This window comes from Mus caroli, chromosome 9, assembly GCF_900094665.2.
Source record: "Mus caroli chromosome 9, CAROLI_EIJ_v1.1, whole genome shotgun sequence".
Taxonomy (NCBI): Eukaryota; Metazoa; Chordata; class Mammalia; order Rodentia; family Muridae; genus Mus; species Mus caroli.
The window spans coordinates 53,852,898-53,868,063 of NC_034578.1; the positions used below are offsets into that span (position 1 = coordinate 53,852,898).

At 48.0% G+C, this 15,166-nt stretch overlaps 1 protein-coding gene across 2 annotated transcripts; it reads right to left on the reverse strand.

Moving 5' to 3' along the window:
• Positions 1 to 266: 266 nt before the first annotated feature.
• Commd4 (COMM domain containing 4) lies at positions 267 to 3,594 on the reverse strand. Of its 2 annotated transcripts, none has more exons than XM_021172252.2 (8): positions 3,520 to 3,594; positions 2,313 to 2,384; positions 2,018 to 2,083; positions 1,732 to 1,771; positions 1,388 to 1,507; positions 1,118 to 1,198; positions 645 to 821; positions 267 to 513 (listed from the first exon to the last, which is right to left on the reverse strand). In XM_021172252.2, the coding sequence occupies exons 1-8, from the start codon at positions 3,520 to 3,522 to the stop codon at positions 473 to 475; spliced, it is 600 nt and encodes a 199-aa protein (XP_021027911.1). In that variant the 5' UTR covers positions 3,523 to 3,594; the 3' UTR covers positions 267 to 472. The 2 variants fall into 2 exon arrangements, with proteins under 2 accessions (XP_021027911.1, XP_029336929.1); XM_029481069.1 differs by lacking the exon at positions 3,520 to 3,594 and adding an exon at positions 2,634 to 3,500.
• Positions 3,595 to 15,166: the final 11,572 nt, after the last annotated feature.

A 15,166-nucleotide genomic window follows, 5' to 3' on the forward strand; every position in this document is an offset into this window, starting at 1 on the left:
TGGACTCCTGTCTCAAACAACAACATCACCGGGGCTGGTGAGATGGCTCAATGGGTAAGAGCACCCGACTGCTCTTCCAAAGGTCCGGAGTTCAAATCCCAGCAACCACATGGTGGCTCACAACCATCCCTAATGAGATCTGACTCCCTCTTCTGGAGTGTCTGAGGACAGCTACAGTGTACTTACATATAAATAAAATTTTTAAAAAATCTTAAAAAAACAAAAAACAACAACAACATCACCAACAAAAGCAAGCAAGACCCATACACATTGCTGTACACTTGTTTATTCTTCTTGCCTATAAAAACGGTTGGCAAGTACTTTCTTTAAAAAGAAAGAAGCCAATTCTGGGGAAGATCCCCAGTAGCCCTAACCAGGACTCAAGAGGCCAGGGCCACCCTTGCAAGAGGAGTGTGGAGGGCAGCCACTCAGTGCAGGCAGGGAGGCCCCACAGAGGCTGGGAACATGCTTCTCAGCCCAAAGCAGTCATCATGGTCTGGGCTTGCTTCAGTTCTGCAGGGGACAGGAGGGTGAAGGAGAGTGGTAAGGAGCAGAGGCAAGTCTGAGGCCAGCCTGGCTTTTATAGCCAGTTCCAAGTCAGCCAGACCCAGGAGGGGTCCCAACCTCTGCAGGTCCAACCTTACCTGCCAGGAGAACCTGGAACTTGTCTGCCGAGAGGGACATGGAAACAGGTTGGGCCTGGGTACCTGGAGCAGACACAACCTGTAGCTGCAGATGTACCATGGGCTCCTCCACAGAATGAAGCAGGCTGGAGCTCAGGGTGTAGTCTACCCGCCAGCCCACGCTGGCCAGCCTGTTCACTGCAGGCAAGAAGTTAGGCAGTTAGCCACCAGGCAAGTCACGAAGTTCTCCATCTCGGTCCACAATGGGGCTCAGCTCATAACCCTTCAAGGTTATGCGACCTACAAAGCTCCTGCCTTCCAAGCCAGGCCGTTGTAAGACAGGTATGAGACTATACACCATGAACCTCAGAGAAAAGAAAGCTCGGGCCATAGTCATGAGATCCTCAGCCAGATCTAAGCCCCTCAGCTGCCCTGTGTGTAACTGTGGTTCTGGCTTCCCCAGGAACAATGGCTTTTGGCTTGAGCACACTCACCACGTAGGCTGCAGGCCCGAAGGTGCTCCTGCAGGGGGCTCTGCTTCTCTTCGTAACAGCGGCACAGGCTGGTGGCATGCTCTGCAGGCAGACGGAGCTCTGAGGGGGCTCTGCTGAGGTGGCGGGTGGAGACTGGCACTGGGCTTAAGGGGTGGGTCTCAGGCTGCAGGGCCCACAGAGGACTGGGACCATCTCGGGGCCAAGAAGGTCTCAGTGTATTTTCCAGGAACCCCTACCCATAGGTTTCCCTCCTGCCTGTTTGCACTGTACCTTTGGGCAGCCCCAGCTGCTGTAGCTCACTGGACAAGGAATCACTGTCCACACTATGCTTGGCTGCACTGGACAGGATGAAACTCAGCACCGCGACCGTGGCCTTCACGTCTCCAGACTCTAGAGACCCACAGGGGACTCAGGGGAGGCCACCGTGGCCCCAGCCACCTCCCTGCCCTCGTCTCCAGCTTTGGGTCCCAAGTCTCCTGAACCCCATGCATGCATTGCTGTGGGACCAGCAGATAGCGGCAGAGGGTGTGGACAGGGCTGTCAGTATGACTCTTCCCATCTGAAGCGGAAGGATCGCGGAAGGAAGGCTGCGATGCCCAGTGCGGGGTACTCACCAAACTTGGCATCAGCAGTAAGCTTCAGGATCTTTTCATACTATGGGAAAAGGAGGTCCTAAGTGGGTACCAGAGCCCTGCCACCAGCCCCCTGCCCCTGGCCCAGATCCTGTGCTAAGAATGGGCTGGGGCTAGAAAGAAGGAAGGGGATAGCCAAGGGGCGGGGAGGCTGAAGAACAGACTGCCCTGGGCCTCCTAAGTTTCTCAGACAGTAGAGTGTCGGTTCCTGTACTCACATCAATCCCCTGCCCCAGTCCTCACATCAATCCCCTGCCCCAGTACTCACGTCAATCCCCTGCCCCAGAAGCTCCTTTAGCACCTGGCTACACAGCAGCCGCAGCTTCACAGAGGACTGAAAAGGATGTCCCTGTTTCAGCCAGACTGACCAACCTTACCCCTCACTGCTGGGGGACTGGCTGAAGGAGGGCCAGCCCCGTGACCAAGGTCACAGAGCCATGGAGGCCCCATCCTCAGGGAGACTCCTTCACCACCCCAGCCCGCTTCCAGCTCCCAGTCCCAATCTCCTCCTTCCACCCTCAGGCCTCTCTCCTCCCAACCCTAAGTAAACCAGTGCACTTAACAATTTTGGCCAGTGTGCTGATCTCTGCCAGGACCCAGTCGGGACAGTCCAGATCGCCACAGAACCGGAACCTCTGCAAGAGAGTAACGTAGGAAGGCAGGCTGCCGGTTGGGCTGAGGTGTGGCCAGGTATGAGTACTGTCTGGTCACCTGTTGTCCCCTATGTCCAGACTGTTGTGAATACTCTGCCCACACTGCCACCTGACCTCGTTCTCTATTGTACTCTCTGCATCGGTGGCAATTCTCCCTAAGTGTCCACCATGCTCCAGCCACAACAACTTGCCCGATTCTCCTTGTTACCCCAGCCCCACTTCTGCCTTCACCTTTGCTGGGCCCTTCCTGGTCCCGGGTTTTTCCAGGCTTGTTGGCAGTGCTGGGGCTCGAAGTCTGGGCCTCGGGCACATCTACCACCGAGCTACAGCACCAGATTCCACTTCCCATAATCTCCTAGTTAACAAAAGCACTTTGGGCAGCCAGAGGGAATGCTCGCTATTTTGATAATAGTGATCCAAGTCCCAGTGAGACTTAATCTTTGCTTGTCTCGCTTGATCTTCACCAAGCTCTAGCGCGACAGGATGTGGCACTCTCAAGGAGCCTGGCTCATTCAGAGACTGCACGGCTGTTTCTTGTCTGAGGCCATTCTTTCTCTGCCTCTGCTTCTGATCAGGGTAACACAAACTACCCTTCACAGAGTTGCATCTTCAAGAGTCCTAACACTGCGCTCACGGTTCAGGAAAGCCTCCGCAGTTGGAGAAAGACCTACGGCTGCCAATTCTTGCTTCTGACTTGCCCTTCCCTTCTGCAGCTCAAATCCTGATGCCTGTATGGGCTGGACACTCAACACGCATCTCCTGAATGAATGGATTATGAATCAGAAAGCTCAACCCAATCCAAAAACCACTCCTTCGTTCAGGAAAGCGAGGAGAGGCTTCCAAACCAGTCCTAAGCATGTTTTCGTCCTGTGACCCCGACAGTCAGGGAAGTGGGTGACCCAGGGAGGTACTCTGGGGGCCGTGGAGAGTCTGAGAATCCGGGAGGTGGGACCCTCCGGCCCAGGGATGGACGCGAAGAAACGCGGCTGCGCCTGCAGACTCCGACGTTCCGCCGCGCCCAGGCAGGCGCCAGCGAAGATTGTCTCCTTACGCTCCTAGAACCACCGAACCCCTTTCTCGCCCGATACCCAACTTCCCATCTTCCCCAATCCCTCACCATGATGTCAGGAGATCCAATCCAGGGCTTCTTCCGGCTTCCAGGTCAGCTGACTCTGTGATCACATGACACCTACTGGTACAGGGAGGGCGGACCGTTAAGGTAACCAATTGAGAATGCATGTTCCTCCAGGAACAAGCAGCCTCTAGCGTTTCACCCGGATTATCTAAGCAGAAGGGGATGGGTGGAAATAATTCCATTAATTACTTGGAGGCAGGATCCCATGATCCACGAGTATTGAAGTGGGTTCCACGTTTTCCTTCTTAAGCAATACCGTTATAAAAAAAAAAAAACCAACAACTATGGACTATGACAAAATATTTTTTAATGAAAATCTTACTGACTGCCTAGGGCGTGAGGGCACGCATCTGAAATCCCAACACTTGAGAGGCTGTGAGGCAAGAGGATCAGAAGTTTTAGACAGCCTGGACTACAGAGTGAGACTCCAAACCTAAAACTGCCCAGATGGCTTAGAGTACCACCCAAATTCGAGCCCCGGAACCTTGTATAAGTGGAAGGAGAGAGCCAACTCACAAAAATCGTTCTTGACACAAGTATGGCCACGTTTGCAGCACGCACACGCGCGCGCGCGCACACACACACACACACACACACACACACTAAACCTTTCAGGTGCCTAGCACCCATGTAAAACTCTGGACTAGGGGGTGTAAATAGAGACAGGTGGATCCCCAGAGCTCACCAGCCTCTTAGTCAAACTAATCTGTGGGCTGCTAGTACAGTAACAGGCCCGGGTGGGACAGGTAGGGGTGGGGGAGTGGAGCTCGAAGACACTTAGCAAATGATGTTGACCTCTGACTGCCATGTGCACACACACACACACACACCAAAACCCCCACCTATACACTAAAACAAAAATATATTAATGAAAATAAATAAGACACTATTTAAAATATGATGCACAGCCGGGCGTGGTGGCGCACGCCTTTAATCCCAGCACTTGGGAGGCAGAGGCAGGCGAATTTCTGAGTTTGAGGCCAGCCTGGTCTACAGAGTGAGTTCCAGGGCAGCCAGGGCTACACAGAGAAACCCTATCTCAAAAAAAAAAAAAAAAAAAAAAAAAAAAAATATATATATATATATATATATATATATATATATATATATGATGCACGTGCAGGAAATTATATGTAAGGGTGAACCAAAAGAACCTTCATAAACTGTACCCCTCACCCCCGTGTAATCATAACCAGTAAGCAGATTAAAACAACCCCAGAATGTTACTAGTACCCTCCCTCATATCTCCTTCAAGTATGGCTGTTTTTTAAAACTCCTTATTGATTCTTGGAGTTTCACATCATGCACCCCACTTCCCTCATATCCACCCTTCACCCTTCTTCCCCAAATAAAACACAAACACAATCACACATACACACACAAGCACACACACACACACCACCACCAACAACAACAAAAACAAAAACCAAGCATAGAAAAAGTTAAACTTGGCCAGGTGGTGGTGGTGCACGCCTTTAATCCCAGCACTTGGGAGTCAGAGGCAGGCTGATTTCTGAGTTCGAGGCCAGCTTGATCTACAAAGTGAGTTCCAGGACAGCCAGGGCTATACAGAGAAACCCTGTTTCGAAACAAACAAACAAACAAACAAACAACCCCCCCAAAAAAAAGAAAGAAAGAAAAAGTTCAACTTGGAAGCTGTAGTGTGTCACAGTGTGTCCCACAGTCTATCCCTCTGTCCACACATCTTCACTTGCAAATATTCATTGCAATGAGTCATTGGTCTGGTTCAAGATCTCTGGCTTCTGCGACTCCATCAATATTGGGTTCTCATCGGAACTCCTCCCAGTTACCCCATTGTTGTTTCATGTTATGGAGACCCTGCAACAGCAGGACTGGCCTTCACACATCTCAATCCTTTGCAGATGATACAGATTTTGGGGTGGGTCAATTCACAGACCAGGATCTGGGCCTTGGTGGTAGCTGAGCTGGTCAGCCCACCAGATCTGCCCCATCAGCACCACCACAGCAAGTTCTCCAACACTGATCCCGATAGGACACCCAACACTTCCATTAGAAGGAGGCAGGGTCAGCTCTCCTGCTCTCATGGGGCCAGCCCATCCACCCCATGGTTCTAGAGCCAGCTCCACTGTGCTGCCCAGGTAAGGTGCAGACAGCTCTCCTGAGTGCTGTAGCCAGTAAGGGGCAGGGCCAGCTCACTCACTCTTAGGAACTCAGTGACAGCTCTCTCAACTGCTTCAGGTGGCAAGAGTGAGGGAGCATGGCCCCTTGTCCCCCACACCCCACTCCCCACCCCAGACTACTTTACAGCAGATGATTGGCAGGGCCAACTCTCCTGTGCCCCTGCCACCAGGGCCAGACAACTCTATTGTGCTATGGCTGTGCATTTGACTTCACTTTTGTGATAGGACTTTTGGGTGTTTAGCACAAATGGCCATAGCATTTTATGTAACCAGGAAAAATTCCTTGCAGTTTTGCTAGCACCAGACATTATTTTTAAACTTAAAAATAATAATTATTTCTCTTATTTATGTATGCGTATTTCCTGTGTGAGCTTATGTGTCCCACGTGCATGCAGTAGCCCTCAGAGTCTCAAACTGGAATTAGAGGTGTGTGTGAGCCAACTGACGGGGTGGCTGAGAAGTGAACTTGGATCCTCTGGAAAAATAAGGTGTTTTAACCTTAACCCTTGAGCCATCTCTCCAACTCCTATATAGCAACTTAAGTCTCGATGAATAGCAGGGAAACAGGAGGTAGGGTCCACAGCCAGCCCATAAGGAAGGAGTCAGTCCTCATGGCCTGGAACCCCTGGAACATCCCCGGGAACTACAAATTGACCGTTTGACCAGTAGGGTCTTACCTTTACATCCTACTGGGGATGGCAGGGCCTTTTAATAGATTTTCTGGGTGTCTGGGTAAAGATTCTCCCAGCCCAAGCCTTTGTTTAAGATGCTGGGGCACATTCAGCATTAGGCTGGAATAACTTGGGCATGGGAGGGCTGCTCGCAGTGGGAGGAGGGAATGACCTGAACTGTTGGGTCCTGGGCTCTTGACAGCTCCCTTGCTCCCACATAGCATCCCTCACAGGGAGCCTGGGAGCCTGAGGATGAAGCATTGGATAGAAAGGAACTGATCAAGATGAGGAGCATGTTCCTCTAACCCCACTAGTGCCAGGCCCAGTCAGGCATGATAGCTATGGCATAGTATAGCTATGGCTCTATTACCACCCTTGCTTTAATCCGCCCACCCGACCCCCACCCCCAAGCACTGCTGTGCTATTTGCTCAGATGAGAATATTTAAGCTGGCCTAGACAAGCATTTTAGTAGTGCACACCTGTAGTCCCAGCTCTTGGCTGCTGGAAGGAGGAGGAGGGGGAGGAGGGGGAGGAGGGGGAGGAGAGGGAGGGAGAGGGGGCGCAGAATGTCTGAGAGTTGAAGGTCACTCTGGACTACACAAGGCCCTGTCTGAAAAGTGGAACTTTCTTGTCCATAACCATAAAGCAGGCATTGAGAAACTGCTCTTACATTGGCTCACTGAGCCCACAAGATAACTCGGGGGAGGGGGGAGATGTCAGCCTGGCATCTCACCTTCACTTCAGGTCTGTCTCCTTTAGGCATCTTACACTCTGTCAGCTTTTACGGCATCTTGTTCCAGACCTCTAAAAGGCGTCTGATGTTACCAGAATTTTTAGAGTAATTGACTGGGCTTTGGAAGCCCCACCAAGACAGGCTTGGCTATTGGTGTCCAAAACTAAAGATACAGGTACTAAATACAGATACAGGTAAAGATACAGATACAGGTACTAAAGATACCAACTAAAGATACAGGTACTAATGAAAAGCGGAGACAAGAGAGTTATTCCACGTGGCCACATTGAAAGAGGAACAAATGAAAGGCTTCAGTGGCTCCTCCAGGCCCATCGTTAGGATGCTGTTGGAAAATTTGGTTTAAACAGAGGGTAAGAGGTAGCATGGCTGAGCAGTCTGGGTCAAGGTATGGTCCCACCCGTAGAATAAAGGTTGGAATGAGGGTCTCAGCTGCCCCTTACTCTGGATTCTTCTACCCATGCCTACTTACCCAAAGCCCAGCTCCCTTCCCTCCTCTGCTCGCCTGTGTGGGTCAGACTTGCTGCATCATGGAGAGTGGGTCTCTGCAGTATGATGCTGTCCCTTGGTACTGTGGGACTTACACAGTCCTTCTGTTTCTACAGCTTGGTGACTTAGGGGTCCAGCTTGTAGAGGGTGGTTGAAACCTTGTCCAGGGAGAGATGACAAAGGCAGGACCAAGAGCTTTGGGGTACTATGGATGTCTCCCTCAGACTGGTGTGGGATAGGGTCACTTGGTGGCCAAACCGGACTCATATATGATGATAGCAATGGCTGTCTTTCCCCTATTTGTCACATGCTCATGTCTTTCTGCCTTGTTGCCACCAGATGGCAGAAAGAGGCTGAGGTACTGCCCAGCCTCACTGTTTCTTCCCTGTCACGTGGTTGCAGGTAGGATAGGTGGGAAGACAAATTCTCCCTAGATATCTCCCGTTCTCCCTTATCCAGCTTTTCTGGGGTCCCTGTGGGTGCTGAGATGCCCTCCTCTGAGTCATACCACCCACTTCTTGCAGAGGGTCAAGATGTTGCCCATTTGGTACAGCCTTGCCTGGCTGGCCCTGATCTGCCTCTCACGACCAAAAGTTTCCTTTTCTGAGGCTAGGCAAGTCTGAAGGCTCGTCCTGGGGACTGCGAGCTAAGGGTTGAAGAACTCAGGAACTGCGTTCACAGGCTGTAGGAAGCACCTGTTAGAGGACACAGTGACATCTATGCATGGGACTGTCTTTCTCACCCTGACATGTCTTCCCTGTGCAGAGTTCCTGGTGTTGTTTGACCCCGGGAATGCTGGCAAGTCCTAGGGATCTTGTGAAAAGTTCCACACCCACTCTTAGGTCCCTGGACCCCCTCCTCATTGACTCCAGCCAGGGAGGCTGGGGACAACACCCTTTCTACCTTTCATCCTTAGATTTGAGTTTTTCATGGGCCAAAGTAGCCTCCCCCAGCCTTGAGCAAGCAGGCTCAGACCTTGCAGCCACTGAGAATGAGACCACCTGGGGTGGAGCCTTCCCATCTAGATGGTTCTATTGTTCTGTCACCTGCCACTGCTCTTCAAGACTACTGCTGAGAGGCTGAGCCTGTCTTCCTGAGATATTCCTGAGATAGCTGACAACCTGTGGAATTAGCAACCTAATGCTAACAGCTCTGACAGACTAGTGCTAACCACTTAGCAACAAAGCATCAAGAAGCCTGGCGGGGGTGGGGGGGTGGGGGGGGAGAAGAGGGGGAGGAGGAAGAGGAGGAGAAGAAGAAGAAGAAGAAGAAGAAGAAGAAGAAGAAGAAGAAGAAGAAGAAGAAGAAGAAGAAGAAGAAGAAGAAGAAGAAGAAGAAGAAGAAGAAAGAAGAAGAAGAAGAAGAAGAAGAAGCCTGGCGCTGCGGGAGATGGGCTTCCCCCTTTATAAGCACAGACTGCTAGTAAACATTGGGCCATGATCAGAAAATTTGTCTTGGTCTCATTACTTCTCTCCTGGTTCCCTCTTTTAGAGCTCTGGCCTCCCATTCAGGAACCCAGTTTATGTGGCTGCAGGAGTCTACAGGCCAAGCCACAGCCAAGACTGAGATAGGCAGATTTGTGAACACTTGGGTCTCTGCCTGGCCATGCCATGAGCCTGGCTGGACACTGAAGCCACAATGTGCTGATGTGAGCACGTTGATGGGCCTGATGTGCTCAGAGACACTGAAGCCTGTGCTGTCCTGTGGCCTGGAGCCCTTGCCCATCTGCCACACAGATTCCTCTGCCCAGGGTGGACCATGGTCTGAGTCAGGCCCAAGAGTGCTTCTTGAACCAAGAGGAGGAAGATGCTTTGGGTAGGGTGCTATATAGGCTCAGTAGGGGCTGCAGGACTGGCAAAGCTCATGCCAGCTGGGCATGATGTCATTTTTTAAATATCTGAGTAATACTCCATTGTGTAAATATGCCACATTTTCTATATCCATTCTTCTGTTGAGGAACATTCAAGTTGTTTCTAGTCTCTGGCTATTATGAATGAAGCTGCTGCTATGAACATAGTTGTTATGGTAGGATGGAGTGTCCTTTGAGTACATACCCAGGAGTGGTGTAGCTGGGTGTTGCAGGATATTTGATCACACTGCGAAGCCTGATATTGTATTATTTACTAGAAAAACTTGTTTCTAGTTCTGGAGTGGCTCAGCCCTAGCGTACACCTTTAACCCAAGAGCTTTCTGTTTATTGTACACAGGATTAAATAAAGTCAGCCATAGGCCAAGAGGCAGAGCAAGCAACCAGTGGACAGAGAGTAAACATAGGAAAAAATCATAGAGAGTAAGAGGAAGTCATGAGGATGGATAGAGAGACCCACAGGAAGTAGAGAGGAGGGGAATTCAGTTTTTGAGATGGTGTATAGGAGAGCTTTTCTTTTTTCCTTTTGGGATGTCATTTGTGAAGGAAGGTCAGCTGGGTGCTTTCTCTTCCTCTTTGAGCTACTAGGCTTTCACCCCAGCAATGGGCTTCCAGGTCTTTATTGACAAAATCCAACATTTGAGATTTAAAAAAAAAAAAAAAAACAACAGCTGAGTCCTGAGGTAGAGGAGAAAGGAGTGTTGGTAGGATCCTAACCAAGGATGGTACTTTAACCTGTTCTTTTGACTGGGTTAGGTTGCCTACACTGCAGCCCAAAATCAGAATTTTATGGTTTACAATGTTGTCTACAGAGTCATATTTCTTTTGGAAAAATGTAAGAATTTCTGGGTAAGTATACATAAAATGTTGATTGCCTTTTGCTACATATGAATTGAAAATGTCCCCAAAGTTATGTTGGGTATTTGATTCCTAAATGTATTAGGAGTATAGTATTGAAAGATAGGACTTTAGGGATGCCATTAAGGTTAGATGTGGTCATAAGAGGGCCCCAAGATAGGATTAGTGACTTTGTAGGAAGAGAAAGAAAGAACCAAGCTTGCCTGCTTTCTCAGTCTTTCCACATACTACCTTCTTTCACATTATACCACAATGAGAAGCCCAACCAGATACCAGGTCCTCCACCTCTAAGACCGTGTGCCAATGAGTTTTTGTTTAGCACATTTTAACATTTTATAGTATTTTATCACTGCAAGACAAAGATGACTATGATACTGTGGTGGTACCAGGTGTGGGGGAATGATAGGATAGGTCCAACCATGCTGCTTGTTGTTGGGATGTAGACTTTGGGACTTTGGATAAGAAAACAGATAAATTTTGTTTTAAGAGATTTATTTATTGTATGTATATGAATATACTGTTGCTGTCAGACACACCAGAAGAGGGCATCGGATCCCATTACAGATGGTCATGAGCCACCATGTGATTGCTGAGAATTGAACTCAGGACCTCTGGAAGAGTAGTCAGTGCTCTTAATTGCCGAGGCATCTATCTAGGCCCAGCAGCTGAATGTTTTAAGTGGGGCTTAATGGGCCATTTTAGTAGGAGCATGGAAGACATTGGATGCTGAGGGCCATGGGGAATGCAGGAGCCCAACTCAGGAGGTTTGAGAGGATAAGTAGGATAAGTAGGAGAGGATAAGTAGGCTAGTATTTAAACGTTTATAGACCATTATAGTATTTTAGCAAAGATGTGGCCTTTTTTTTTTTTTTTGGCCATAAATGAGAGTTCTGTTAATTGTGTTGGCAGAGATTTCAAGACAGCCCAGGAATGACAGTGTTGTATAGCTATTAGTGGCTGCTCTTAGTCAGATCTTTAATGATCAAGCTGATGAAGGAAAATACAAACTGTAGAATTTGAGAACACCAGGAAGTGCTTTGAAGCTAAGTATAGCCTCAAGGAGATAAAAATGCTTAAAGAAAGCCTGATGCTAAATGGAATAAAGGGTATGGTAACCTCAAGGCAAGACCCCACTCAACCTGTGAAAAGAAGCTAAAGACAAGCTTTTAGTTAATTAGATTAAGCAGTGAAGGAAACCTTAGAAAAGAGAAAGCTTAAGAAAATGTATTGGGCTGGGGGATCTAGCCCAGTGGTAGAGTGCGCGCTTCACATGTATGAGGTCCCAGGTTCAATCTCTGGCATCTCCAAGCATCTGTAAATTTGTTGCTGGATAGTGGTGGCACACGCCTTTAATCCCAGCACTCGGGAGGCAGAGGCAGGCAGATTTCTGAGTTCGAGGCCAGCCTGGAACTACACTACAAAGTGAGTTCCAGGACAGCCAGGGCTATACAGAGAAACCCTGTCTTGAACCCCCCCCCCCCCAAAAAAAGTATGGGAATGAGGAGGCCATGTTCCACCCTCAGCAAGTCGAAGAATTTGGCCACATGGTCTTGAGAGCTGAGAGCACTAAAAATCAGTGTGGAATCCCCCTCTAAGTTTAAGTAAAACTGCTGCAGCCAGATGTTACTCGGGGGTGTCCCTGCATGGAGAATCAGAGTGGCCTTTGCATGAAGCTGTGAAAGTGAAGCTTGGGTTGTGTTGGCGACCCCAAGATGTTAGCAATGCCAGAGTCATTGCAAGGGAGAGCTGCCAACAAAGTGTGGATCCAGCGCAAAAGAGTGAAGTGTGTTGCAGTCAACAAGGCTGAAAGAAGTTGGAATCTAAAGAATGCTTTGACATCAGACATTGAGATGCAGAGTTTGGAGTTAGCCCTGGTGGTTTCCAGTCTTTCTTTAGTCCAGTATTTCCTCACTGTGCTCCACTTCCTCCCTTTTGGAATGGTAATGTGTATTCTGTGCCTTTATAGGTTGGAAGACTGTGGCTTACTTTTTGCTTTTGCTTTTTACAGGGGATTACAGTTAAGAGTCTGCCTTGAGTCTCAGAAAAGACTTTGAACTTCGAATTTCTAAACAGTGTGGAGACAGTTATAGACCATAAGAACTTTTAAATTTGGACTAAATCTATTTTGTATATGACTATAGGCCTAAGGGAGCCAGCCAGTGGAATGTAGTGGTTTGAGAGAGAATGTCCCTAGTAGGCTCATAGACATGAGTGCTTGCTCACCGGGGAATGGTGTCAGAAGCCATCCAGGAAAGGCTATGGCAAGCAAGTGAGTTTTCTGGAGGTGGCTCATCACTTTGCATGGCTGTGATGGGGGCAATCTCAGGTGCAGGGTCCTCAGAGACTTTGTCTCAGGATTGCTTCTTGCTGTTGATATGCATTTCCTGCCACTATTCCATGGCCTGGGCATTAGCCACCCTATTGGGCAGATTTTCTGCAGAATCAAAATGAAGATATATTTTCATGTAGTAAAGCTGTATAGATGAATTGATGATTTCATAATTCCTAATAATGATTTTATAGAATTCCTAAATTGATGCAAGTAATCCTGAACCCCCTGTAGAATAAAAGTTGTAAACAGAGTTCTGTAAACCCTCATGTATCACAGGCGAATTGCACAAGGAAAAGGAAGCAGGCTTGGAACAGATTTACAGTCATGGAAAACATTCCCTTTGGGTTAGGAATGAAGCCACTATCTGGTAACTAAAGGTCATAAACTGAGAATGGACAATTTATTTTAGCTACAAGGACAGAAAATAAATGATAGACTAGTCTATCTGTACAAGACTTCAAAATAATAAGACACAAGGCAGATGGTTTATCTCCTGACAAAATCATGCTAACTTATGACAAAAATTATTGCCTTCAACTTATAATGAACCTATGGAGCTGGTAATAGATAATGAACATTTAGTTGGGTATTAGTCCTAGTGGGAAGATATGTAAACAATTCTGCTGTAATTCTTTAAGTCTTATTGATCTATGACATGAACTATTGCCCTAAACTTACTGTGAACTTCTGGAATGTAAAAATGCTTAGAAAGCCATGTGATCAACTATCCTGAGAAAGTATAAAAATTAAGAACAACAAGAAAGTGGTTGTGCAGCCTTCTTCAGCTTCATCCAATATACATGTTGACTATGTGTGCCTGTCTGCCTTCCTTCTTCTCACTCTCTCCTTTCTTCCCTTTCTCTTCCCTCTCTCCTCTCTCCTCTCTCCTCTCCTCTCCTCTTTTCTTTTCTCTCTGGCTGATGAAGAATTAAGGAACTCCAAGCCTCCAGTGAGAAGCCTGAGTTGAAGAGAAAAGGACCCAAATAACTAACTTTCTTTCCCCCCTGCAAATTACCAGAAGCCATCAGCTTTTGTCTGGATCACCAATACTACCCTTGATGCCTGCCTCTGTTTACCCTGTGATATCAAACTGCTCTTTGGCTGAGTGGCACTATTTGAAAGGATTAGGAGATTTGTTGGGGAAAGTGTGTCACTGGGGGTGGGCATTGAGGTTTCAGAAGCCAAGCCAGGCCTAGTATCTTTTTCTTCTCTGCCTACAGATGTGGATGTAGTTCTCAACCCCTGCTCCAGTGACTACCTGCATGCAGCCATGCTTCCTGCCATAATAGAAATAGACTAAATCTCTGAAACTGTAACCAAGACCCAACTAAATGTGTTCTCTTATAATAGTTTGCTGTGGTCATGGTGTGTCTTCACAGCAGTTGAACACCGACTAAGATGGATCTCTTCATAAAAACATATCATTGTTTTCCCACTCTTAGAAAAGTGGTACACATGTGAGGACTTTTTTTTTTTTTTTTTTTTTGAGAGGGGGTTTCTCTGTGTTTCCCTGGATGTCCTGGAACTCACTCTGTAGACCAGGCTGGCCTCCAACTCAGAAATCCACCTGCCTCTGCCTCCCAAGTGCTGGGATTAAAGGTGTGCACCACCACTATTTTAACCATGGCCATGTGTGTGACAATTGAATTTGAACTACCCACTGGAGCCTGGTGACGCATCAGGGAGCATGTGACTGAAGGCAGTGACTCCCTCTCTCCCTGCATCTATCTGTATGAAATAGTGGAGCAGTAACCCCACCCTCCATTCATGCGTGGCTGCTGATGGGCGTGACCTTCTGTAGACCCTGTGCAGACATCAGCAGCTGCTATGAGTTTGTGTTGCAATGGTTGGATCTTACTCAGGAGATGATATCTTACAGCCCTCCTCCCTGCCTTCTGGCCCTCACATTCTAAGAAGAAGAAGAAGCCTTATGAAACTTCACTAAATTTTAAACTGGGTATTGTATAACAAGGAAAGAGTAAACAGAGATACCCCACATTGGTAAACTATGCTGCTTCCAGAGGACACAGGTGATTGAATAAAAATTTCAGTGGCAGGTAAGAGATAATACCCTCCTATGAGTTATTGGCCAAGAAGGCCCCAAAGAATCCTCAAACAACACAAGCTATGGCTATCACTCTTGGTTGTATACCATATCCAGATGGTAAGACTTTGTTGATGAAGACACTACTTGCTTTGGATATGGGACACAGAGAAACTAACCTTGTCTGACCAGGAAATGCTAATGGTGCCATGCAGGCTGCTGGGGAGAAAGAACTTCAGTGGTCTTACATAGTGCTGGACTCCATGTCCCAGTTAAGGTTTCTATTGCTGTGATGAAACATCATGCCCAAGGCAACTCTTAGAAAGAAAAACATTTAATTGGTTTGGCTTACAGTTTCAGAGGTTTAGTCCATTTATCATCTTGGTAGGAAGCATGGCAGCATGCAGGCAGACATGGTCTTGGAGGAGCCAAGAGTGCTACACCTTGATCTCAA

Bases quoted from the DNA above. Each gene is read 5' to 3' on its own strand.
- Commd4 (XM_029481069.1), bottom strand. From the start codon at position 2,714: ATGTGCCCGAGGCCCAGACTTCGAGCCCCAGCACTGCCAACAAGCCTG. The intron at 2,084-2,312 runs GTTAAGTGCACT...CATCCTTTTCAG, and splicing joins TCAGCACACTGGCCAAAATT to TCCTCTGTGAAGCTGCGGCT. The intron at 1,199-1,387 runs GTACAGTGCAAA...GTCTGCCTGCAG, and splicing joins GCAGCTGGGGCTGCCCAAAG to AGCATGCCACCAGCCTGTGC.